Source organism: Zophobas morio, unplaced genomic scaffold (assembly GCF_036711695.1).
Source record: "Zophobas morio isolate AGI-343-1 ecotype UQ-CSIRO unplaced genomic scaffold, CSIRO_AGI_Zmor_V1 ptg000029l, whole genome shotgun sequence".
NCBI classification, from domain to species: Eukaryota; Metazoa; Arthropoda; class Insecta; order Coleoptera; family Tenebrionidae; genus Zophobas; species Zophobas morio.
Genome location: NW_026972134.1, coordinates 7,784,836 through 7,808,359, shown reverse-complemented (window position 1 = coordinate 7,808,359; position 23,524 = coordinate 7,784,836). Strand labels below are relative to the sequence as shown.

Sequence of the window (23,524 nt, the reverse complement as noted above, 5' to 3'; positions counted from 1 at the left end):
CAGTGTTCTGTTTAGAAGAGTAACGGCAACCAGTTATACGCGGATACTTCACACGTTGAGGATTTACGTAAAATGGAGACGCGCTAATGGAATTGTATCTTCAGATGCATTATTGTTTTTAGAAAATAAAGACAATAAAGAGAAGTGTTGATTTCCCTTTTAAAGAAATTTTTAATTTTGAACTAATAAGAGTGTTGTGACACGTACGTCACTGCTTCTTATAAAATTATTTATATTCTAAATGAAGCTGCTGACTAGGCCACTTCTACGGATTATTGATTTTTAGTGAAACTCATTACTAGAGAGCGGAAAATATGCAGCAAAATTTTGAGAAATATGATGTGATAACCCAAACTTCCCGCCTTAAAATTTGACCTTGAAACAGTTTGAAAGGCCCGCGAAAAATTTAAAAATTCAAAGTTTGGCCTTGGCTGTGATCGTCTAACAAATGAGAACCTACGTTGTGTGTTTTTTTTTTTGTGGTTTTGAAAAAAAGGCGGGAAGAAGTTCTTTCATACAAGTGCATACACTGTCGAGAGCGCAAGAAATAATAGACAAAATTAGGAGCCTTCCTAAGGAGGAAAAAGAAACGAAGAACGACAGACGCTCGATTTGCCCTTCTGGCGAGTCCGCAGGGCCAAGGCATCATCGGTCTTCATTCCCCAAAACCCCCTGGGGTTTTATTCACCGACATATTACATGTCAGACACCTTAAGATATGTGAAAGAAAAACACTTGCGAATTGACAGACATACACATATGAAAACCGAACAAACACAAGACCTACACATATGTAAATTGGATGGCAGAACCCGAATCATTATGAGAGTGTGGCGATCGAACAAAATATAGAGCAAAATATAGCAATTTCATTTACGAGCACAGCAAAATACCCAGAGGGGGCGTTGTAGCGCAAGTAGAGGTTGGGACTCCTGATCGTCACTGTTCTCCCCCACGACGGTGATTCTATCTACACCAACGCCTGCTCACACGCATCTCTCCATTACGAACGTGCCCTGCGAAACGAGGCGGTTACGATCGCAGATCCGTAGTGGGGTCTCGACTATTGGGCCAAGTCGACAGCGTTAAAGACCCACGATCGCCCCCTGAAGCTATACAAACCCGCGGATTTGTGCAGGTGCCGCGATTGATCCCGTCAGTTTGAGAAGGAGTCGCGCGCCCCAAGTACACTACGAGTTATGTGTTATTTACTTCAATTTCATTTAAATGTTCAATCTCTATGACTCTAATATTAAATTACAACCGAACAAGTGTTAAAGTTTCAACCAAGAGCAATAAACAACATTTAAATTCGCCATACACTCTTACGGAAATTCAGTCAACAAATAATTCTTACTTGGGATTAAATTTGGACATCAGATAATTTATATGAGAGAAACATTCCTCAACAAAATATTTACATGAGCAAAACTTAGCAAAGATTTATAAAATAAAGATCTGGTGTGAAATAAGCTTGTGCAAATAAAATATTATGTTAGGTCAAAACTGTAGAACATGGAAATTTACGTTCAATTAAAATTATACAACAAGGAAAATTACTGAGGCTAAAATTGTGAGACAAAGACAAATTGCATGAGGTGAAAGATTGTAGAGTTAACAGATTTACATGTGATTAATATTAATTCGTGTCCAGTCAAGTTATTGGTTAAAATTCAAACGTGAAATTATTTAGCTGCATTGTGGGCCATTATTACACATACATTTCCCCAAACAAAACACATAAACAAACATGGCAGACAAGCTGCAGTTGCAAAATGGCGTTGGACGAATTCGTCATTCCAAATAATAGGCGTCGAAAATATGCGATGCAAAATACGATGAATCCTGTGGCGTTGTATAAACGATGTGCTAAATCCAAAGAATAAAAGGCACGTCCCCCCATGACCCACAATGTTGTTATTTTGTTCAATAGATTCAGTTAAAACATGTGCTCGATTAAAAGAAACAAATGGACGCTTCAAAATGGCCGCTGCCTGAACAAAGAACGGTGAGAATAACAACTCGTTTGCCGCCATCCAAAATACAGATTTCACAAATATAGCTAAATAAAGCATGGCCCGAACTAGAAATCACTTCCTGTAAAGCCCTACTGCGATGGATTTTAAATGAAAGATAAAAAAACGAGATTAGTGGAAAAACAAGCGCACGCGTCGCTGCGTCACGAGGTCAGAAGCATCGTCGGGGCTTGAATCTCGCGGCGAAACAGGTGTTCAAAACATACCTCTCCAAAGATGCGAAGATTTCGACACGGCTTACCGCCAACAGGAACACAAAAACCTCGTCGTAAGAACGGTGAGAAATCAGGAACACCCAATGGCTCAACGGTGGCTGCTAGGTTTTCCAATGGGACAGATCAACACTGGAAAAACAAAACACAACAGCAAAAAGCACAGAATAATTCACAATTAAAAATACAACCTGTTGCTCGAAGCGCTCGAAAGAAAGTCGACCGTTCTCTCGAAGCGATGAAAAGGAAGTGACTCATCTCTCAAGACAATACCACCTTCGCTTTGCGCACGTCTGTTTCTTTGGGGTGGTTGGTTGCCAACCTCTCCTTCTTCTCACTAACCGTTTCTTGTGCGCGCGGAATTCGTTTGAAATTTAAAAATTCGAATTGGATCCTTACAATGATCATATGATATGCACCAAATTTATGCAAATATGCAGTAACTTTCTTAATATATGCACAGATATGCAGTTGCATATGCTCCAAAAATTAAAAAAAAGCTTAATAAGCGAACTGAATTTATTTATAAAATTCAAAAACAGGTTTCCCGAGCTTACGTTTTATTACAAAAAATACATAAATCGCATTGCAAAGTGTTTAATTACTACTAATTACACTAACACATAAATCACGTTTTAAAAGATAATATTCTTATACTAAAAAATAAATATAAACAGATCAAATTAAAAAATAGTAGTAATCCACTATTTAATTACTATTTTGGTAACAATTTATTTTTAGATATTTTTCGAAATATTCTAACAAAAAATTTTTCCGGTGATTCTAAAGTAAATGTATTTGTAAATAGAAAAACTGCGTACTCCGTCCACAGATGTAAAAATACTTACCGGTTTAGGGTAGGCGCGACAAAACATAGTTCGTTCTTGAAGAAGTTCAGGAAAAGATTTAATCCATAAATTAATTTGAGTTATCTTCGACATATTGATACACCTGTATCCCTTTAAATGCTTTCAGTACAAACTCACGATGAAAAATAATAGTATAACGTCCATTCGACCACCACTAAACGTACCATTAATACACTTAACTAACGAACAAAATATTGGGAATGAACGGTATTTCCAAAAGTAATTAGGGCGCGAATTTACCTGGAAGGATGCCTAACACCCAGTGGTGTCTCCAAACTACCATAAAACCCAAACCATTTCTAGTTATTTGAAGCTCAGGACAATATTTGCAACATGATTAATAAAATTTCGTCTTTCTAGATAAATTCCGATAGAATGACAATCATTTTTTTTTTTCAAATTAGCACAAAAATTGATAAAAATGCAAAATATGCACCCGTTTCGTGAAATATGCAGCAGAAGGCAAATATATGCAAATATGCAATTTTTTTATAGCTGTATTCATTTTTAATTAGCATGATTCGTTCACATATTAAATATCAAGACTTATATGCAAAAAATAACGCATATGCAAATTTCATAAAATCCGCTCTCTACTCATTACATATACTACCCACATTTTTTATTTAAGTTTAAAGTGAGTTATTCAACTCAAGAACCACTTTTCTGCTTTAAGGAAAATTGGTTAATGTTATTTTTAGTAGGTAATGTTAGCAAGGACCAAATTTTATTATGACATCTGCAACGTCTGTGGTGTTAATGTCTTTTTATTTTTGTGGGTGCAAGTAGGTATGCTTTAACTTTCTAAAATAAAACCCCGATAAAGCGAAATAACTCCCACCACAATTAGATTTAATAAAATGGTGTTAGAGTACTCCTGTCCAAAACGAATGATAAATTTGATAACCCCCAAAATAAAAGTTTGTCTGGAATTATTTAGCAGAATTGTCCTCGACTCGTAAGTACAATCAAACAAATCCAGTCTCTTGGATAAGTTATAAACTTATAAAATATGATTTTGCGAAGTTTGTGTATTTTTTAAAGTTAAAATAAGAATACGTGTAGATTATAGAACTACAGATATAAAGAAGCATGTTTCAAGTAAGTTTTTCGCAATAACATTTTATGATGAGGTGATCAACTTTTTAGCAAGAACAAAAGAAACCTCTGCATAAAACGTGATGTTTAAAACGCAGGACAATTCGCAGAATTTTAGAAACGGTCCGCGTATATTCTGTTGTGTACAATATTCCTAAAATATATATAAAATTTCGTAACAATTAGTTCCATAGTTTCAGAGATTATCTCTAGGGATTATAAAACATCGAGAAAACCTGAAGTTAACAATTCGTCAAATATACTATCATAAATTACAAGGAACAGAGTTGAATTTTGTAATTAATACTTAGCTCGACGGTAGATTTTGTTTTAGAAAATACAAAATACATTTTCAACATATGACTTAATATATTGTTACGAAATAAACCTATACGCCGGCCCGGTACGACGCCTATGGGTTTTTTAGTATGTACGTACTTATGTACTTAATCAATGATACGGTGGTGAGCGGTTGTGACTCATCATCGGTGACGGCGACGTTCGAATACAGAAAAGCTTAAATGCGGTGCCGAAAGTCTCGATGGCAAACTCCAGAATAACCTTGAAGCTCGCGAATAGAAGAACGTATCACGATTTAAATAGGGATCACCGCCGAGAACGAGTCAGTTCGTGAGAGAATTAGAGATTAGAGTGTAGTCTAATCCAACAGAGGCGATAAATAAGTATACAAATTTCATTCGAGATACACCCACATAAAACTTTATGACAGATAATGAGTGAAACCCCTGCACAATGGCAACGGTAATTTATTGCTTTTAACACCCTATGCGACCAGATATCGGCACGTTCCGGCAGAATTTTTCAGGGCCGTACTCTGTTAAAAAAAATAAGGTGAAATAATAAACAAATTGTAATAGTTAAATAATATTTATAAGTTTATAATTTCAGACTCAGATGAGTCGTTATTTATTGAAATTATAATTTCGTTAGACCGTGTATTTACAAATGTGGATTCAACTTTTATAACATGCCGAATACAATTCTGCCATTTTTCAGAAGATATGAGTTCTGATTGTTGTCTAATGAGATTTACTACAGCGGGAGAACTTTCTGGATTGTTATTATATTTTCTAATATTATCTCTATAACATTACCGAAAGCAGGTAAAACTTTCAACTCAACCCGAATACGGCTCTGTATAAAATGACCTGTCAAGCCTTTTTCATAATTTATGGTTGCGGTTTCAGGAGCACCGCTTTTTGAGTGATTGGTCCCATAAAAATTTATGTGGGGGTATCTCGAATACCGTCGGCCGACTCTCTACTTTTACGTTTTCTCGACCTTTGATTACCCATACAGGATGAAGAAATAGGTCTCCCGTTTCCGTCTGTCTGTCTGTCCGTCTGTGCGTCTGTCTGCCGGATTTTTATTGGACAGATAATCTCCGAAAGTACTAGGCCGATTGTTGTCAAATTTTGTATTTATATTAGGTATATCATGTAAATGGTAAAACACTAACCAAAATTTGTCTAATCATCCCCACCACTAATGTGATGCCGTCACTTCAAAATTGTACATAGTAAATGGGTTTTAAATTGTATCAAATAACATAGTCTTACACATATAGAAATTTTACCCAAAACGTCCAGATTTTTGAAAAAAAATCAAAAGTAGTAAACACCATTTTGACATTTAATTTGGAATGTGCAAAACCCAATGCTTTGAAATCTTGCAGATGGTTTACAATTATGATAAGTTTTTATTCAAAATATATTTACTTGTTCCCTCCAAAAAATTGATGACGTCACCTGGAAAGTTTGCCGAATAAATCCTATCTAAAATGTAGAAAATATGATGAGTCTGTACTTGTAGTTTGTCATTCCATTCATATTTTTTGGATTTGCACATACAGGGTGACTCAAAAAAATTAATGAATGCGTAAATTTATTTTATTGATTTAATCAGGAACTACAAAACCAAATGCTTTGAAATCTTGGAGATGTTTTAAAGTTATCATAGGCATGGTAAATTTTTGATCAAAATATATTTGCTCATCCCCCCCTAAAAAATTGATCACGCCACTCCAAAATTTTTCCAAAAAAATGGTATCTTAAATGTGCATTATGCAAAGTATGATGAGTCTATAATTGTGATTTATCACTGCATAAATATTTTTTAGATTTGCTTATACGGGGTGTGTGAAAAAAATTAATGACTGAGTCCATTTATTTTATTGATTAAATCAGGAATTGCAAAACTGAATACTTTGAAATCTTGACGTTTTTAAGTTATTGTAAGCGTGGTAACTTTTTAATGAAAACGTGTCTGTTTATCAACCCCAAAAAATTGATTACGGCATTTCAAAATTTTGCCGAATAAATTCTTTCGCAAATGTGCGAAGTATGAACAGACTTTTAATCATTGCATTCAAATTTTTTAGATTTGCTTAGACAGGTGACTCAAAAAAATTAATGAATCAGTCAATTTATTATTGATCAAATTAAGAACGAGCCACCCTATTTTCTGGAAAATGTGAGAATGCGCTCGTCTTTATAACAATAAGATAATGATAAGGTAAGAATTATAATAATAACATTCAGAATATTTTGTTCAGTGGAGGATTTTTGGGTCGATAAACTCATTCAAATGAAACAAATGTCTACATGACATTCTTCCGATGTAATGTATTCCCGTTGATAATGTGCTGTTAATAAATTTTTTGCACTCATAACCTTTTTTGATGACCTTGGCGCATTCAACAGCAAGCGGGACGTCGAACATCACGCACAGATGCGTTTTGCTATCACGTCGTTGTTTATAAATCAAGCTAAGCGGTCGAAATTTATTCATCCTATCTACCCATCTGAAGTGCGGCCGGTGCATTCTTTCCTTAGTCGCTTCTCGCTTTCCAATTGTGCATAATTTTTAATAAATTACAGAAATAGTTTTATTTTCAGCGAGGCCGACACTTGAAAATTATTAAAAATATTAGTATTATTATGTCGTGGATATAGATTTTAAAATCATCAACTGACGTTCAATTAACGTTAGTTTTCTCATACAGTGGCAATGTTCCTCTTGTATGCAATAAAATTGTATGATGGTTTAAGCCAGTTAAATTCACAGTGGTTCATACCCACCATAAATTGTAATTTCAAAACCGGATAAGTGGAAGTAACCAGGGCGGTTCTTAGCTACCCTTCTTCTGGTTAAACAAACATTTTTTTTTATTTTTCCTATACGTTTGTGATGAATCAGATTATATTAAGGTCGAGAAAAATATCAAATTTAGTAAACCTCAGATTAATACAGAGGTTTATATGATCTTTGTTTTAATAAATCCACAATATACAATGATTTTATCATATTGGTTTTCGCAGTTATTATTTGTCCTGATAGTACATTTAGAACACTTTTTAATAAAAGAAAAAAAATAAATTACACTTTATTCATAGTTTGCTTGTACAAATTTTCTGCATCCACTCGTTTGTTTTGCTTCAATAAACACGAAGCTAAATTTTTAACAGTCTTAACCACACTAGCATCATTGGGTCCAAACCGTTTTTTATAAATCTCCAGTGCTCTCAGATAATATTTTTCTCCCTCTTCAAAAGCACCCTAAAAAAGAATTAAAATAGTAAATTTTCAGACCAACTGTCGTCAATAAACAGTACGAAAATTCAAAAAAGCAAAAATCAAAAGTCAAACACTCGACTGACAATTTGTTCAACGTCGAAATTTAAATTAATCACGTTTTACAACCAAAAAGCAAATTATTTTGGCAAAAAAGTATACAACCTGGTTCTGACAAAGCAACGCAAGATTGCTAAGCTGCTTAGCCACGTCAGGATGATCCGCCCCAAGAATTTTTTCCCTGATGTACAAAGCTCTTCTACACATAGGTTCCGCGTCTTTGTATTTTCCTCGTTTAGCATACAACACCGCAAGATTATTCAAAGTAGCCGCAACAGCGGGATGATGTTCGCCCAGCGTCTTTTCACGAATAGCCAGAGCATCCTTTAATAAGCTTGCAGCTTCTATGTTTTTGTTCTGATCTCGGTACACTAGAGCTAGAATGTTCAACATGGTAGCAACGTCAGGGTGATCATGACCGGTCGTTTTTTCTAGATTATCCAAAGTTTCTTTACACAGAGGAATTGCTACTTCGTATCGTCCTTGAGAAGCATACTTAATCACAAGGTTGTGTAAGACACGAAGTCTGACCGAAATTTCGAATTCGGGATTCACTTCTTGAAAGAACCTTTGTTGAGAATGCACTGCAATTAGTAGTAGAGATTTTATCAGAAATAGGCTATATGAAGGTTAACTTACCGTTGGTATTGTGGTTGTCGTCTTCTTGCAGAAGATCCAGTGAACATTCAACTAATTGTTCTGAAGTGTGTTGCTCGGTAGAATTTGAATTACATGTCTCAACTGAATATTTTGTTTCGAGGTTCTCTTTTTCTTTTTCTAGTTGTTTTACTTTGTGATCACTGGCTTCTAACTTTTCTTGAATCACAGTTAATTCTTCTTGCAAAGCCGTATTTTCTTCACACAAACGACATACCTGTTTGATGATGTCTTGTTTATTTTCTTCGGTTAAATGTAAGGGCTTTATCTCTGCCATTATGGCTTAAGCAAATGGCAACTAAACACGGGAAAATAATACGTGTTTATAAACTCACTGTTTTCACGGATGTAGAAATTTATCAAAGATATAAATGCAGATTAATATGTATTTCCTAATACAAAATCGACAAAAACAACTGATATGAATGATACATTTTATAAGAATTTTTTGCTCGTTGTTATTCTAGGTAATAATCTACAACGCAGTGATAAGTGAGATAAAGTTTAATGAATAATCGCTATCTCTTAGCTCTATTGTGAATCAAAGGTAATCTACTCAAACAATACCTTAAGATAAAAATCTATGCTGCGACGAAACTCCGGGTAACGGTGACGGTCCGGAATTTTGCCGATATCCCCTGGGGGTGGCGTGCCTCAATTTTAAGCCTTGGGCCGACTAGTGCCGCTGAAAAAGTAACAAGTCTGGTCGACCTACAGTATGTTTTAGCTACAGTACTACAACTACAATAGTTTTCTTGCGAAATTAATCCGTTCAACATTTTTTTAATTTCTTCTTAATACTTTCAACTTTTTCTACAATTTCTTTCAACACTTTGGCGTTTTCATTACACCCACTTGCTTCTTCCATATTAATTCTGTCAAAATCGCTCAAAACTGCTTCCAAATTTTCCAAAATTTTTGCCAACACCCTCGAAATTGTTATCGTTGGAGAACGTATAAACAAATTCGTTATTAAAACCGCTAGATCTTCCTTGTCTTGACGACACATCAACGCTTTATGGCATACATTAAGCTTCTGGGCATAAGCAGCTACAGTATTTAAAATATCTTCGTACTCGTCTTGATTTATTTGATTAAGTTCCATTCGCTTTTGTATATTTTTAAAGTACTTTTTTATTTTTACGACTTCTTCATCAGCTAAACACAACCATATTTATTGTACTTATTGTCTTAGAAATTAGTTCTAGTTTCTAATACCTGTGATTTTATAATGGAAGCTTCCATATCGTGATGTTTCCAGACTATGGAGTTTGCGCTTTGCTTGCAAAATAAGATCCTTTATTCGATCATTCCTTTCGCTGTAGTTGTTTTCTAGTTTCGTCGAATAAAGGAACAGAGCCTCAGAAATTTGACGTTTAACGTAATAGTGTACTTTTCCTTCTTCTTCGTCAATTCTAATTATAAGGTTAGTTACAGTGTCTTCAATTGTTTCGTTTTCCGGTCTTGAGTTACACGTACCCATTCTAAAATAAAGAAAAAAATACTCATAAGCGCATACAAAATCGTTTTTACACATAACTGGAAAAGAAAAAATAAATATAACACGGTTTTAAAAGCCCATTGTTTTTCTAACTTTTTGCAGTTTTTAATTTTTCTTTAATTATCTGTTACATACATATTGTTGTTTCATATGTTTTTATCATAGTAAATATTTAATTTACATACAATTTTTATTAAAAAATAAATTTAAAACAACTAAAGATATTCTTACCTGTGAAATGATGAATCGAGTAGATGTAGAGTGGATAGTATGATACTGTTTTTGCCCTCGACTTTATTATATTGGTGTTAGACACAAACTCAAAAGATACTGCTCATACCTGATAAGTTTCTGTAGTTGTAGTGATAAACCCTAACACCACAGCAAGACTGTTATGAAATAACTACGACTTACACCATCTGAATACAATGGTTCAGAACACTTTTTGTTTAGTTTATATTGTTTAAATTTTTGGGTATCCTTCAGATAAACAGAAAAATGTTGCTCCTTTACAAAAACATACTACCGATGTGGTAAACCTTGAATGTCCCCAATAGTTCAAGACACGTCTTTAAACCACGCCACTTTCACATAAACTTCCGATGATGGCTTTGCATATTGTATGTAAATGACAACCACTAAAAGATTTAATTTTGTACGTGCAAAGCAACACCAATTAAAAAAAAAGGCCATAAAACACACTACGTAGTTTGGATGATGAAACATGTATCTTTATACTTACCTAAGTATTTGGCGTTTTTTCACTGTGTAGTCAAAAAGATATTGTAACTTAAAAATATAAATAGTTTCGGTATTGGTAAGAGGCTCTTCTAGTTTATAAGTTAGAGGATTAAGTGAGTTAATTGTAAAATATTTTAACTTTCATTCATCAGAAGAGTAGCAGAGATCTAAAAACCTGTAGTGTATGTATATACTCGTATATAAATATAAATGCACTAAAACAACAGTATCTAAGAGTTTGATTAATTTATCACAAAATAATTTCATAGCGTTTAACTGTTTTTTCAAAATTAAGAAAAAAGTCACATATTTTATTTTACTATATTTAAACAGAAATCAGCTTCTTTTTAAAATTGCATGCTTATTATTATTACAGTTCTGCTCTTATAGACTGTCTAATAGATATTGCAGCCATTGGTCTTGCATTCCCCACATTTCATATTTTGCACAGAAATGGTGCTATTTTTCTCAAGTTCTTTTTCAATTAGAGCTGCCACCAAAACATCGCACATACCTTCCGGTACACAGCCTTTAACCATAAAGTCTGTTGCACGTCTGTCTAGAAAATTTAAAACATAACTTATTGTTACAAGTGTAATTGGCATCCCTGCCATTTAGTGAGAATTAGTTAAGTTGGCAATGACCAAGATTAATGTACTGTGTATTTAGGTACTTGTAGAATGTTACACATGTTTAGTTATTAAAGTTATAATTACAACAAGCCTCTTTCTTTAACAAATGAAACATGGTGTCAGTGTGGGATTAATAATAATGGATTATTAGGAAAACGATCAGCCACCTAAACAAATACAACAGATGGATGTATCGTAAGTGCAAGTTCCAAATTGAGGTTAGGATAACCACGTGCAAATTCAAATACTGCAAATTCACAAAAATCCAAGTCATCTGAAGAAAGTAACAATAAATACTAACATGGCACAAGAAATGGGAATGTTTCGAAGGCCCCCAGAGTTGGATTTTTCAACAAACGTATCGTTCAAATGGGATTTATGGAAACAACAATTTGAACTTTTTCTAATGGCAATTTCGAAAGAGGGCGAGACAGAAAAAAGGAAAATAGCGATCTTTCTCAACGTAGTAGGGGAAGAAGGAGTAAAAATTTACAATTCCTATAAATTAGGTGAGCAAGCAGACTTAACTCTCGCAATTGTTTTAAATAAGTTCGGAGACCATTGCAAACCGAGAAGAAATGTGATCTACGAGAGGTACTGTTTCCTGAAAATAAGACAAAAGGAAGGACAGAGCTTTGATGCCTACGTAACTGAATTAAAAAATGCAGCGATGAAATGTGAGTATGGCGACCAACAAGACTCAATAATTAGAGATCAAATTATATTTAACGTAAGAGAAACACGGCTACAGGAACAACTAATTAACGAAAAAAATATTACGTTAGAGAAAACACTAGAAAAGTGCAGAAGTGCCGAAATAAGTAAATTCCAAATCAACGAGTTTTCCAAGGGAAATCAGCATTCAATGGCAAATGTGTCAGCGATCAACAAGAAAAAACAACCAATGAAACAGATGAAAACTGGGAAACCAACTACGAAAATAATAAATAATTGTAGAAATTGTGGACAAGTAAGTCACCCAGTAAACAAATGTCCAGCGTTCAATCAAACATGTAGGAAATGTAAGAAGCCAAACCACTTCGCAAAAGTGTGCAGAAGCAAAACCAACAGCAACTATAGCGTCCACGAAATAGAAGATGAAGAGGTTAATATGAGCAGTCTGCAAGTTCTAAATCTAAAGATCGAGGGAATCACTGCGGAAGAAAACACTTGGTACGAAGAAGTAGAAATTCAAGGTCAAAAATTAAATTGCAAAATTGATACTGGTGCTCAAGTATCAGTACTTCCGTATAATGACTTCAAATCACTGAACACGAAGAAGAAATTGCAGCCTACAAATGTCACACTAGTAGCGTATGGAAATAAAAACTTCAAAATTACTCCAGTTGGACAAGTGACACTGAAACTGAAAGTTGGAAATCAAATAGCAGAAGTTAATTTCGTTGTCGTTAACCCTAGTTCTGGTGCTATTCTTGGGTTACAAGATTGTCTAAAATTGCAATTAATTTCCAGATCAACCAAAGTAAATGAGCCACAGAAGTACATTCACGAGTTAACAATGGAAATGGTTACTGAAAAATACAAATCAATCTTCAATGGCATTGGAAAAATTCCAGGAACACATCACATCACTGTAAGCTCAGAAGTCAAGCCAGTAATTAATCCACCAAGACTGGTCCCTTTAAGTCTACATACAAGATTGAAAACAACTTTGGAAAAATTCAGCAAAGAAGGAATCGTCAGCAAAGTCAGCAAACCAACGAAATGGGTGAATAATTTGGTAATCATCGAGAAACCAAATGGTGAACTACGCCTGTGCCTTGATCCAAAAGATCTGAACACTGCAATTCAGAGGGAAATATATCAAATTCAAACACCGGAAACCATCATTGCACAACTAAGCAACAAAGAATATTTTTCCGTCTTCGACATGTGTCAAGGGTTTTGGCAAATTGTTTTGGATGAAGAAAGCTCCGAGTTATGTACGTTCAATACACCTTTTGGTCGATATAAATTCAATCGTCTTCCATTTGGTCTAAAATCCAGTCCAGAGGTATTCCAAAAGAAAAATGAAGAAATGTTTGGAGATATCCCAGGAGTACACGTGTACTTTGATGACATTATAATCTCAGGTGAAGATGAAAGAGCGCATGATCGTAATTTGCAATTGTTTTTAAATAGAGCAGCTCAAAACAATGTTAAATTAAATTCAACCAAAGTTCAATTTAAAGTAAAAACTATTCGTTATTGTGGTCACATTATTAGTAAAAATAGTGTAGCAATGGATTCAAAATTCACTAAAGCAATTACTGAACTTCAAATTCCTAAAGACAAAAAACATTTGTTAAAATTTCTTGGTATGCTTAAGTATCTAAGTAAATTCATACCGAATATGTCCCAAATTTCAGCTCCATTGCGTGAATTAACTAAAGAAAATACACCATTTCAATGGGATGAAATTCACACAGAAAGTTTCAATAAACTAAAAGCTATTATAGCCAAACCACCAACATTAGGTATATTTACTAGTAATCAACAACTAAAAATACAAACTGATGCCTCAAAAGATGGAGTAGGTGCAGTTTTATTGTCCAATAATCAGCCCATAGCATTTGCATCTGCAGCTTTAAGTTCTAACAAACAAAATTGGGCACAAATTGAAAAGGAAATGTATGCTATTGAATTTGCTTGTAAAAAATTTCATTATTATACCTATGGTAGACATGTTATTATTAATTCTGATCACAAACCATTAGAGTCAATTTTCAAAAAAGGAATAAACCAAATTTCTGCTAGGCTACAACGCATGCGATTACAATTGCTCAAATACGAAATAACTGTTGAATATTTGCAGGGTTCACAAATGTTTGTTGCAGATTATTTATCCAGATCGTTTTTAAATGAGATAGAACCTGATAGTGTAGATTTTACAGTTCACACACTACAAAAGGAAATTGTAATTTCAGATGAAAAGCAGAACCAAATTAAAGAAGAAACAAAAAATGATCAAGATCTAAAACAAATTTTACATTTTTATGAACATGGTTGGCCTAATAATGTTAAACAATATTCAAAGATAGTTAAACATTTTTGGAAAATTAAACATGACATTACAGTTAATAATGGTATTATATATTTTAATGAACGAATTGTAGTTCCTCAATCGTTCCAAAGTTATATGTTAAAAATTTTACACGAAACCCATCTAGGTATAGAAAAAACCAAAGCTAGAGCTAGAGAAGTATTGTATTGGTTAGGCATGTGTAAAGACATATATGAATATATATCAGGCTGTGAAATGTGTGAGAAGTTTAATAGAAATCCGCAAAAGGAACCTCTTATGTCGTATGAATGTCCAACGCGACCATGGTTTCGAATTTCAGCTGATATAGCTTATTATGCTGGTAATGAGTATCTTGTTGTGATTGACTCATATAGTAAATGGATTGAATTGAAAAAGTTGAAATATAAAGATTCTCATGAGTTAATCAAGCATTTTAAAGAAATTTTTTCACGACAAGGTATTCCTGAAGTCCTTATTGCAGATAATATGCCATTTAACAGCTTTAATTTCAGAAATTTCGCGAATCAGTGGAATTTTAAAGTCATTACTACTAGCCCAAATTATCCGCAATCTAACGGACTAGCTGAGAAAGGTGTAGGAATAGTAAAAAATTTGTTTCGAAAAAATACTGATATAGACTTAGCATTGTTAGAGTATAGGACAACACCAATTGTAACTTTAGGATTTTCACCAAGTCAGTTACTAAATAATAGACGTTTAAGATCAAAATTACCTGTCAATAACAAATTATTAAATACTGAAAATATAAACCCGAAATATGTACATGATAAATTAAAATCTAGTCAGATAAATCAAAAAAAGTACTATAATAGAAGTGCAAAAACATTGTCTTCATTTGAACCGGGTCAAAATGTGTATGTAAAGAATCATAACAATTGGGAAAAGGGAAAAGTAGAAGATAAGTACGACACACCGCGGTCTTATATTGTAAAAACTGAGCAAGGTCAAGTGTTTAGGAGAAATAGACGTCACCTTCGTGAATCGAAAAAGGAGTTTGTTCCGCGTGGTAATGTTGTCGATCCAATTTCTGATTCTGAAAATGAGACATGTACCCCTAGTATGAATAATTCGACCCCTTTTAAAACTGTGTCATCCCCAACAAAAATTAATAATGATGTAAATGTATGTTCAGGTAAGGAACCTGTAAGTCGACCTCACAGAAATAGAAATATGCCATCCAAATACAAAGATTATGAAGTGTACGGTGTTCCTTCAACCTTAAAATAGTTTTGTAAACTTAGTGAGGTGGGTGTTACAAGTGTAATTGGCATCCCTGCCATTTAGTGAGAATTAGTTAAGTTGGCAATGACCAAGATTAATGTACTGTGTATTTAGGTACTTGTAGAATGTTACACATGTTTAGTTATTAAAGTTATAATTACAACAAGCCTCTTTCTTTAACAAATGAAACACTTATAGAATCAAAAAACAATATTTTCTTACTTGTGGTTACAACCATTTTAAAACATCTTAGATCAAAATCTAAACCATTGTCGGCTAAATTATATTTCTTTCCAATTTTAGCCAAGTAACTGTTGCACTCTTCGTAATAGACAGGTCTTCTTACAACAGACAATGGAATTGTGCCATCGTCCGTGTAACAACTTAAACTGAAAACTAGAACAGTATTTTCATTATTTTGTTAAGAAAAATAACAGAATTTATCTCACCAGACTCCGCTAACAAGAAAACCACAAGTGTCCCAATGAAGCACTTCATGTTGAATTGCTATAAGATGTATGATGTTGTCCTTATTTCCTCGGGTTTTTATAACTGCTCTTGTATATTTGTTGTGTGAACGTCATCGGATTTTCTAAACCCATTGACCTAAGTATTAAATTTGTGTTGCATCTAATGACCTATCGAAAAACCCAGTTTTATCGCAAGGATGTTAACTTGAACATCCGCAAAATATTAATTTAAATAAATTACAATAATTTTTTACTTCCTGAGCGTAATTAATTTTTGAGTCAACCTGTGTAAGTAAACTTTAAGATGACGCCATCAATTTTTTGGGAAGGGATAAACGAATCAATTTTGATTAACGATTTACTGTGATTGCGATAACTTCAAAACGTTTGCATTTTGGATTTCAGAGCATTCGGTTTTGCAGCTTCAAAGTTAATATGCAAAATGTTTTCATACAATTTTGTTTTTTTTACAAAAATCTGGATCTCAACACAGATTCATACACCATAAGTGCATGAGTAACTTATTTTATAAAATTAGAAACAAATTTACTATTAGATTTTAGAGATGACGTCATCCCAACGGTGATAGAGATGATTAGCCAATTTTTTTACCATCTACATGGTAGTTCCAATATATATATAAAATTTGACAACAATCGGTCTGGTGGTTTCGGAAATTATCTGTCTAATAAAACTCAACACAGACAGACAGACAGACAGATAGACGAACAGACAGATAGACATAGAGACAGGCGAAAACGGGAAACCACATTATTCGTACTCTAAGGGCCCTGAAACGTCGAGAAAACATGAAAGTGGCAAATTGCCCAATAGACTCGATTACTATACTTCCTTAGCTTACGCCCAGGGAGTTAAAATAACCAAACTAACGAACAAAAAAAAAATTAAACTAGTGCAACTTAACTAAACTTAATTCTAATAATCCATTTTCGCTGCGACAAAAATAAGTGTCAAGAATTTTGATGACAGAATTAGAGAGATATTCCACAGTTTTTGTACTATTATTTGGTGATTAATAGAGAGCGGAAAATATGCAGCAAAATTTTGGGAAATATGATCATATGATATGCATCAAATTTATGCAAATATGCAGTAACATTCTTAATATATGCAGAGATATGCAGTTGCATATGCTCCAAAAATAAAAAAAAAATCCTAATAACCGAACTAAATTTATTTACAAATTACAAAAACAGATTTCCCGAGCATACGTTTTATTACAAAAAAATACATAAATCACATTGCAAAGTGTTTAATTAATTCTCACTAACATATAAATCACATTTTTAAAGATAATATTGTTGTACTAAAAAATAAATATAAACAGAAAATATAGTAATCGACTATTTAATTACTATTTTGGTAACAGTTTATTTTTAAATATTTTTTGAAATATTCCAACAAAAAGTTTTTCCGGTGATTCTAAAATATAATTTTGTAAGTAGAAAAAGTGCGTACTACGTCCACAGATGTATAAAAATCCGTACCGGTTTAGAGCAGGCGCGACAAAACAGAGTTCCTTCTTGAAGAATAAGTTCAGGAAAAGGTTTAATCCATAAATTAATTAGAGTTATCGTCGACATATTGACACACCTGTATCCCTTTAAATGCTTTCAATGCAAACTCACGATGGAAAATAATAGGGTAACGTCCTGTCGACCACCATAAAACATAACATTAATACAATTAAGTAACGAACAAAAATATTGGGAATGAAGGGTATTTCCAAAAGTAATTAGAGCCCGAATTTACCTGGAAAAATGGCTTAAGGCTCTTCCTTACAGTCATTAAAATCTGCCGAAATACGGCAAAACGCCACTTCCAATATCATCCTTACTATAGCACTTGAAGACTTGTGCGACATATCTATTTGTTCGTGATACAAAAATCTTCATGGAAATAGTTTTTATATTGCATTAAGGGCTTCCGTTTTTTTAATAAAAAATAAAAACAGAAAAACTTATTTTTCTCTTTGAGCCAAAACTATAACGTATTTTGGCTTAAAAAAATCTGACAGTGTAGATAATATTATTGCTCACCTGGGGCTAATAATTATTTTTTCGTTAAACTATCCATTTTTTAGTTATTGTTGATTAAAGCAAGACCTAAAAAGGGCATTTTTTCTAAATGTAGGCAACCAAACATCTTCTTTGGTCAAGAACGAGCCAAGAAAGTGTATGATTTACGATAGGGGTTGGCCACTATTGAGAGATTATACGGATTTAATACCTTTGTTGAGAAAATATGCAAATGAGGTGACCGTAGTGTGTTCTACCTGAAGGTTGTGGAATCGTACAATTATGTAGGAGTATTATATTAATCTAATTTCAGAATAACAAATAAATAAAAAAAAAATGGAAAATTATTTGGAAAAATTTTATTTAAAAGCCATGCTCCCAGAAATTATTGATTCACGATGGAGTCGAAATCAGCAGCTTCGTCCTATAATAAAAAAAGATTTATGATTTACAGACCATTATTTATTTTTATATCATTATATTTATTATACTCTATCTCAGTCAAAAAAATTTATATACATTTTTAAATTTAGAAGAGGCTATAATATGTATAAAGATAAGTAATTCAACACATACATTGGATTATTAGTGTCACATATAATCGAATCTTCATTGTGTGCTTTGGAAAAAGTTGTTCTATTCTTTTCTTTTTCAGTGATTGATAATTTTAAAATTTGTCTAATTTATCTCACATTTGGGATCAGCAGTAATTATAGCTGTTGAAACAAGTTAGGCAGTTTTGTAAAAAATCAAAACTCGGTTATTTATTTGTTATTCTGAAATTAGATTAATATAATACTCCTACATAATTGTACGATTCCACAACCTTCAGGTAGAACACACTACGGTCACCTCATTTGCATATTTTCTCAACAAAGGTATTAAATCCGTATAATCTCTCAATAGTGGCCAACCCCTATCGTAAATCATACACTTTCTTGGCTCGTTCTTGACCAAAGAAGATGTTTGGTTGCCTACATTTAGAAAAAATGCCCTTTTTAGGTCTTGCTTTAATCAACAATAACTAAAAAATGGATAGTTTAACGAAAAAATAATTATTAGCCCCAGGTGAGCAATAATATTATCTACACTGTCAGATTTTTTTAAGCCAAAATACGTTATAGTTTTGGCTCAAAGAGAAAAATAAGTTTTTCTGTTTTTATTTTTTATTAAAAAAACGGAAGCCCTTAATGCAATATAAAAACTATTTCCATGAAGATTTTTGTATCACGAACAAATAGATATGTCGCACAAGTCTTCAAGTGCTATAGTAAGGATGATATTGGAAGTGGCGTTTTGCCGTATTTCGGCAGATTTTAATGACTGTAAGGAAGAGCCTTAACACCCGGTGGTTTCTCCAAACTACCATAAAACCCAAACCTTTACTAGTTATTGGAAGCTCAGGGTAATATTTGCAATATGATTCATGAAATTTCGCTTTTCTAGATAAATTCCGATAGAATGACAATTTTTTTTTACAAATTAGCACAAAAATTGATAAAAATGCAAAATATGCACCCGTTACGTGAAATATGCAGCAGAAGGCAAATATATGCAAATATGCAATTTTTTTATAGCTGTATTCATTTTTAATTAGCATGATTCGTTTACATATTAAATATCAAGGCTTATATGCAAAAAATAACGGATATGCAAATTTCATAAAATCCGCTCTCTAGTGATTAACTTTGTCGAAAGATTTTGAGAAGTCAAGATAAATCACATTCAACTAACTTCTGTTATCGCCTGTGGCATCCTCAGAGAAATAAATTAAATTATTTAAAATGGTTCTGCCAAAAGTAAAGCCATGTTTCCACTCGTTTACTACAAACTAGACTGGGAAGAAATGTAATTTATAAGTAAGAATTCTGAACTTCGTTCATGTAATTACCGTAATTCCGTCGAATAGGTTTTTTTTTACATTACTACATAATAAAATGAAATGATATTGAGGATGACAAGAAGATTTACATTTGCTTGTTGTTTAATTGGTTTTTAATATACCAGCTTCGAAAACTGAATCTAGAGCAAAGGTACCCATTTGTCGAACAATGAGTACAGTATTTTGTAGAACGCCTCTCAAGTATTTTCAAAATTTTCAGCAAAGGCATACAATACATTCGAATTAGTGCTAACCAGGTCTTTATACAATGTGGAATAGTCTGCCTTTTTAAAATTATAAGTTTTTTCCCCTGGGCATAGAAACATATTATTGCTTAAGGATCACATTTTAAAGCCAAATTAATATTTATTGCAGGATGATATGAGTCCTCCGACACAGTAGGACAGGTCTCATATTGTACCACACAATTTTCGAAATTGGTAAAGATTAAATCCAAAATACTTTTTGTTGCAGTTACAAATATTATCGAACTGCGTAAGGTTCAAAGAGGACATCATATTGCGTACGACACTATATTTAGAATCTTTACTATTATTGGAAAAACCAGGAGCATTAAAGTCACCAATTAAAAGTATGCTATCATAAGAGCGATATTTTCGAAACATAGATCACAAAAATGTACAAAGCACTGTAATCATAAGAGAGCTTACGAGCGACTAAGTATATCAATAAAGTGAAAGAAGTTGAGCACTCTACGCTCGACACATAAAATTGATTAGTGATTAGTCACTGCTAAGACTACCTCGCTACTATATTGAATAAATCAGGAACTGCAAAACCAAATGTTTTAAGGTTATCGTTAGCATGATAATTTGTTAATCAAACTGTATTCCCAAAAAATTCATGGCGTCATCTCTATAAATACTCTCTGAATTATGCAAAATTGCATTCTTTTTTTGTATATTTGTTTATACTGGTGACTCAAAAGAATTATTTTTCTTATATTATTTTAAAAACTATGTCCAAAAGTATGTTATACACCAAGGTAGTGAAGACAATCATTATAGGTCGAATGCAGATTAGAGCCCGAGACGCAAAGCGTCGAGGGTTATGAGCGTGAGATCTCTAATAGTCTTCCCTACCGTGCCGTATATATTATTTTTTCGCTAGTAGTGCACTCCAAAACAGAGATTCCAAACATTTTCAATTTATTAAAAGTAATATAACATCAGTGACATGACCTAACTAGGTTTTGATGTTTTCCGTCATTATTTTTCAACGTTTGAAAAGTCGGTTTGTAGGGAGGTCTGTAATTTCAAATTAATAATAATAATAATTTAATAATTTATTAACGGATAGATTGTCAATTAACTTATGTTAATTTTTTTAGGAAATATCACAGACAGTGAACTATGTACCTATCCCTCCCGAGATGCTGTTATGGTAATTTTCATTTGTCAAGCATTATATAACCTCAATCTTTATTATTGACCTTGGTCAATAATAACTTAACTTCCATTATTATTAAACTTGGTCAAATTTAATTATCATTATTGATTTTGGTAGAGAAAAACGAATTCACAACTCACAGACAAGCATGACAATGGTGCATTTCTACGCTACTAGTGAAAAAAATAATAATTTCTACGACTACCATATTGTGATTCCTAATAGTCAAAGTTTCGAGAAATCCAAATCGAATGTTCATAACATTTAAACTTCTGCACAGAACAGAGATAGTTGTAGGTTATAAAATGACCCAGTTAATAAATAATAATAACAATCCTTTTATAAATAACGGAAAGATTTTTTGCCTGATGAAAACGAAAAAATAAGTTATGGCACCACAAGTTAGCTTTCGCATGTTGGGATGCTTCAAAATATAAAATTCTGTATATACTTTTACCGTTTCCCATGGTTTGTACTTAATTAAATCGGAATTTAACAGTTTATTATGTTGTAACACTTGCAAACCATCGCGTTTATTAGAGGCAACCGACGCATTTTTCTGATGGGAACTTTTCCAGAAAACGAAGGTGTCATTTCTGTTGAATAATGGTTTATTACTCCGTCCCATCTTACTGCCCAAAATTCCGAAATTACCCTGCAATATCCGTCCGTACCCAAGTTCCCAAAAATCCCCATAGACCGAGCACGTTTTCGGTTTAATGCACTTTATACAATGGGCTCCAGCAATAACGTGGAATCCCATCGTTTAGAGTTGTAAAATTGAAACGTTCTTGATCGGAGCCATTAAGCACCAGATATGCCAGTCTTGACGCGGAACTTATTCGTATAGATAGATGATTTTGCTTGATTGTAGATTTGATAATTGTACATAGTAATAGGGTTTTTGAGAAAAGAGCTTTAGTTTCGGCCGGACAGATTGTCTCGCTTCCGGATTTGTAGAGGCGTGTTTTGCATTGCCGCTTCGAGCATGGGCCGAAGAAATCGGCCAGCAAATTCCGAAGCGGGGTAATTTTTATTAGGGTTCGAGATAGGAAATTCTCACGGTTTACAATGGGCGAAGAGTACATCTGTACCTTGTGTTTGTTGTTGTAAGCCGATTGTACGGGAAGGATATTTCTATGAATTGGACGAATTTGCCGACAGACCACCCGCTCAAAGTCCTTGCTCGCTTTTTAGGTCAAAGCTGTGGGAAAAAGCCCCCGGCGCGAAACCGCCCCCGAACGGAGGTGGTTGGCTAAGAAGTACCCCCTCTAATCAGGAAGGTACGACTTGGCTTCAAAATTTTGTCCAAAAATTTAGTTACTGTTTCGGTTCTGAAGTGGTCGGTCGGGAACTTCTCCTGCGGGTTGATCTTTGTGTTTTTGTGTAGGTTTGTGTTAAATTGTCAGCTTTTAATGTAAATTCAGTTTAAGTGTTCAGATAGTTAAGGTTGTCTTTGTTTTTGTGTTCTGTTTTAATAATTTTCCAAACGTGTGCGATTAATAAAGGAGGCTGGTCGAGACTACTTTGTAGTTTTCTTCCGTTTTTTTTGACAACCCCTCTTTGCGGTTCGCGACTTCAACAGTGAATTATGTGACCTGGTGTCGACGCCGCCATCAAAAAGGTAAGAGCATTCATTTTGTTTATTCTCACATTAATATTGTTGGGACCCACACCGGTCTGGCTAGACCGGGTTACAATGTTTAACCGAATTATCGATTTTTTCTTAATGCCAACCTTGGCTATAAAGTACGTAACACATCTAAATAATATTAATTCCATAATTCGTAATCGATATCTCAATTAAAAGTCAGTAGTGAACTACAGGTAACTTTGAAGTTTACAGTTTGAACTAAACAGTCTATGTTTAAACACGCACAAAAAATGTTCAACAAATTTTTCAAAATTTTTCAACCTCATTCAGGTAACAATCAATTATTTACTACACGTCGTTATGCTATTGCAAATTAGCTTGAATTCATTTATTTAAGAAGCAACACAACACTTTTATGGTATAAAGAAGTGTATATTTTTAGATGATGTTCTCTCGGTTATT

General features: G+C 33.5%; 2 protein-coding genes and 2 long non-coding RNA genes across 5 annotated transcripts in view; 2 read left to right on the top strand and 2 right to left on the bottom strand.

Moving 5' to 3' along the window:
- LOC135137245 (uncharacterized) overlaps window positions 1-23,524 on the top strand; it is a 66,287-nt gene that overhangs the window by 30,777 nt on the left and 11,986 nt on the right. The gene's annotated exons all lie outside the window — the stretch shown is intronic.
- On the bottom strand, window positions 7,609-10,591 carry LOC135137516 (kinesin light chain-like). Of its 2 annotated transcripts, none has more exons than XM_064067201.1 (5): window positions 10,368-10,591; window positions 9,745-10,010; window positions 8,509-9,684; window positions 7,975-8,453; window positions 7,609-7,794 (listed from the first exon to the last, which is right to left on the bottom strand). In XM_064067201.1, exons 3-5 carry the CDS (start codon window positions 8,801-8,803, stop codon window positions 7,615-7,617), a joined length of 954 nt encoding a protein of 317 aa, XP_063923271.1. In that variant the 5' UTR covers window positions 8,804-9,684; window positions 9,745-10,010; window positions 10,368-10,591; the 3' UTR covers window positions 7,609-7,614. The 2 variants fall into 2 exon arrangements, with proteins under 2 accessions (XP_063923271.1, XP_063923270.1); XM_064067200.1 differs by having other exon boundaries at window positions 10,442-10,591.
- LOC135137281 (uncharacterized) lies at window positions 11,080-16,194 on the bottom strand. Its single transcript, XR_010281798.1, has 3 exons — window positions 16,117-16,194; window positions 15,890-16,063; window positions 11,080-11,327 (listed from the first exon to the last, which is right to left on the bottom strand). It is a non-coding gene; the product is annotated as an uncharacterized LOC135137281 (long non-coding RNA).
- On the top strand, window positions 11,443-15,107 carry LOC135137280 (uncharacterized protein K02A2.6-like). Its single transcript, XM_064066902.1, has 2 exons — window positions 11,443-14,882; window positions 14,938-15,107. Exons 1-2 carry the CDS (start codon window positions 11,702-11,704, stop codon window positions 15,006-15,008), a joined length of 3,252 nt encoding a protein of 1,083 aa, XP_063922972.1. The 5' UTR covers window positions 11,443-11,701; the 3' UTR covers window positions 15,009-15,107.

Bases quoted from the DNA above. Each gene is read 5' to 3' on its own strand.
- LOC135137516 (XM_064067201.1), bottom strand. From the start codon at position 8,803: ATGGCAGAGATAAAGCCCTTACATTTAACCGAAGAAAATAAACAAGAC. The intron at 8,454-8,508 runs GTAAGTTAACCT...TACTAATTGCAG, and splicing joins CGACAACCACAATACCAACG to TGCATTCTCAACAAAGGTTC. The intron at 7,795-7,974 runs GTTGTATACTTT...ATTCTTTTTTAG, and splicing joins CGTTGCTTTGTCAGAACCAG to GGTGCTTTTGAAGAGGGAGA.
- LOC135137280 (XM_064066902.1), top strand. From the start codon at position 11,702: ATGGCACAAGAAATGGGAATGTTTCGAAGGCCCCCAGAGTTGGATTTT. The intron at 14,883-14,937 runs GTATTCCTGAAG...CTTTAATTTCAG, and splicing joins AGAAATTTTTTCACGACAAG to AAATTTCGCGAATCAGTGGA.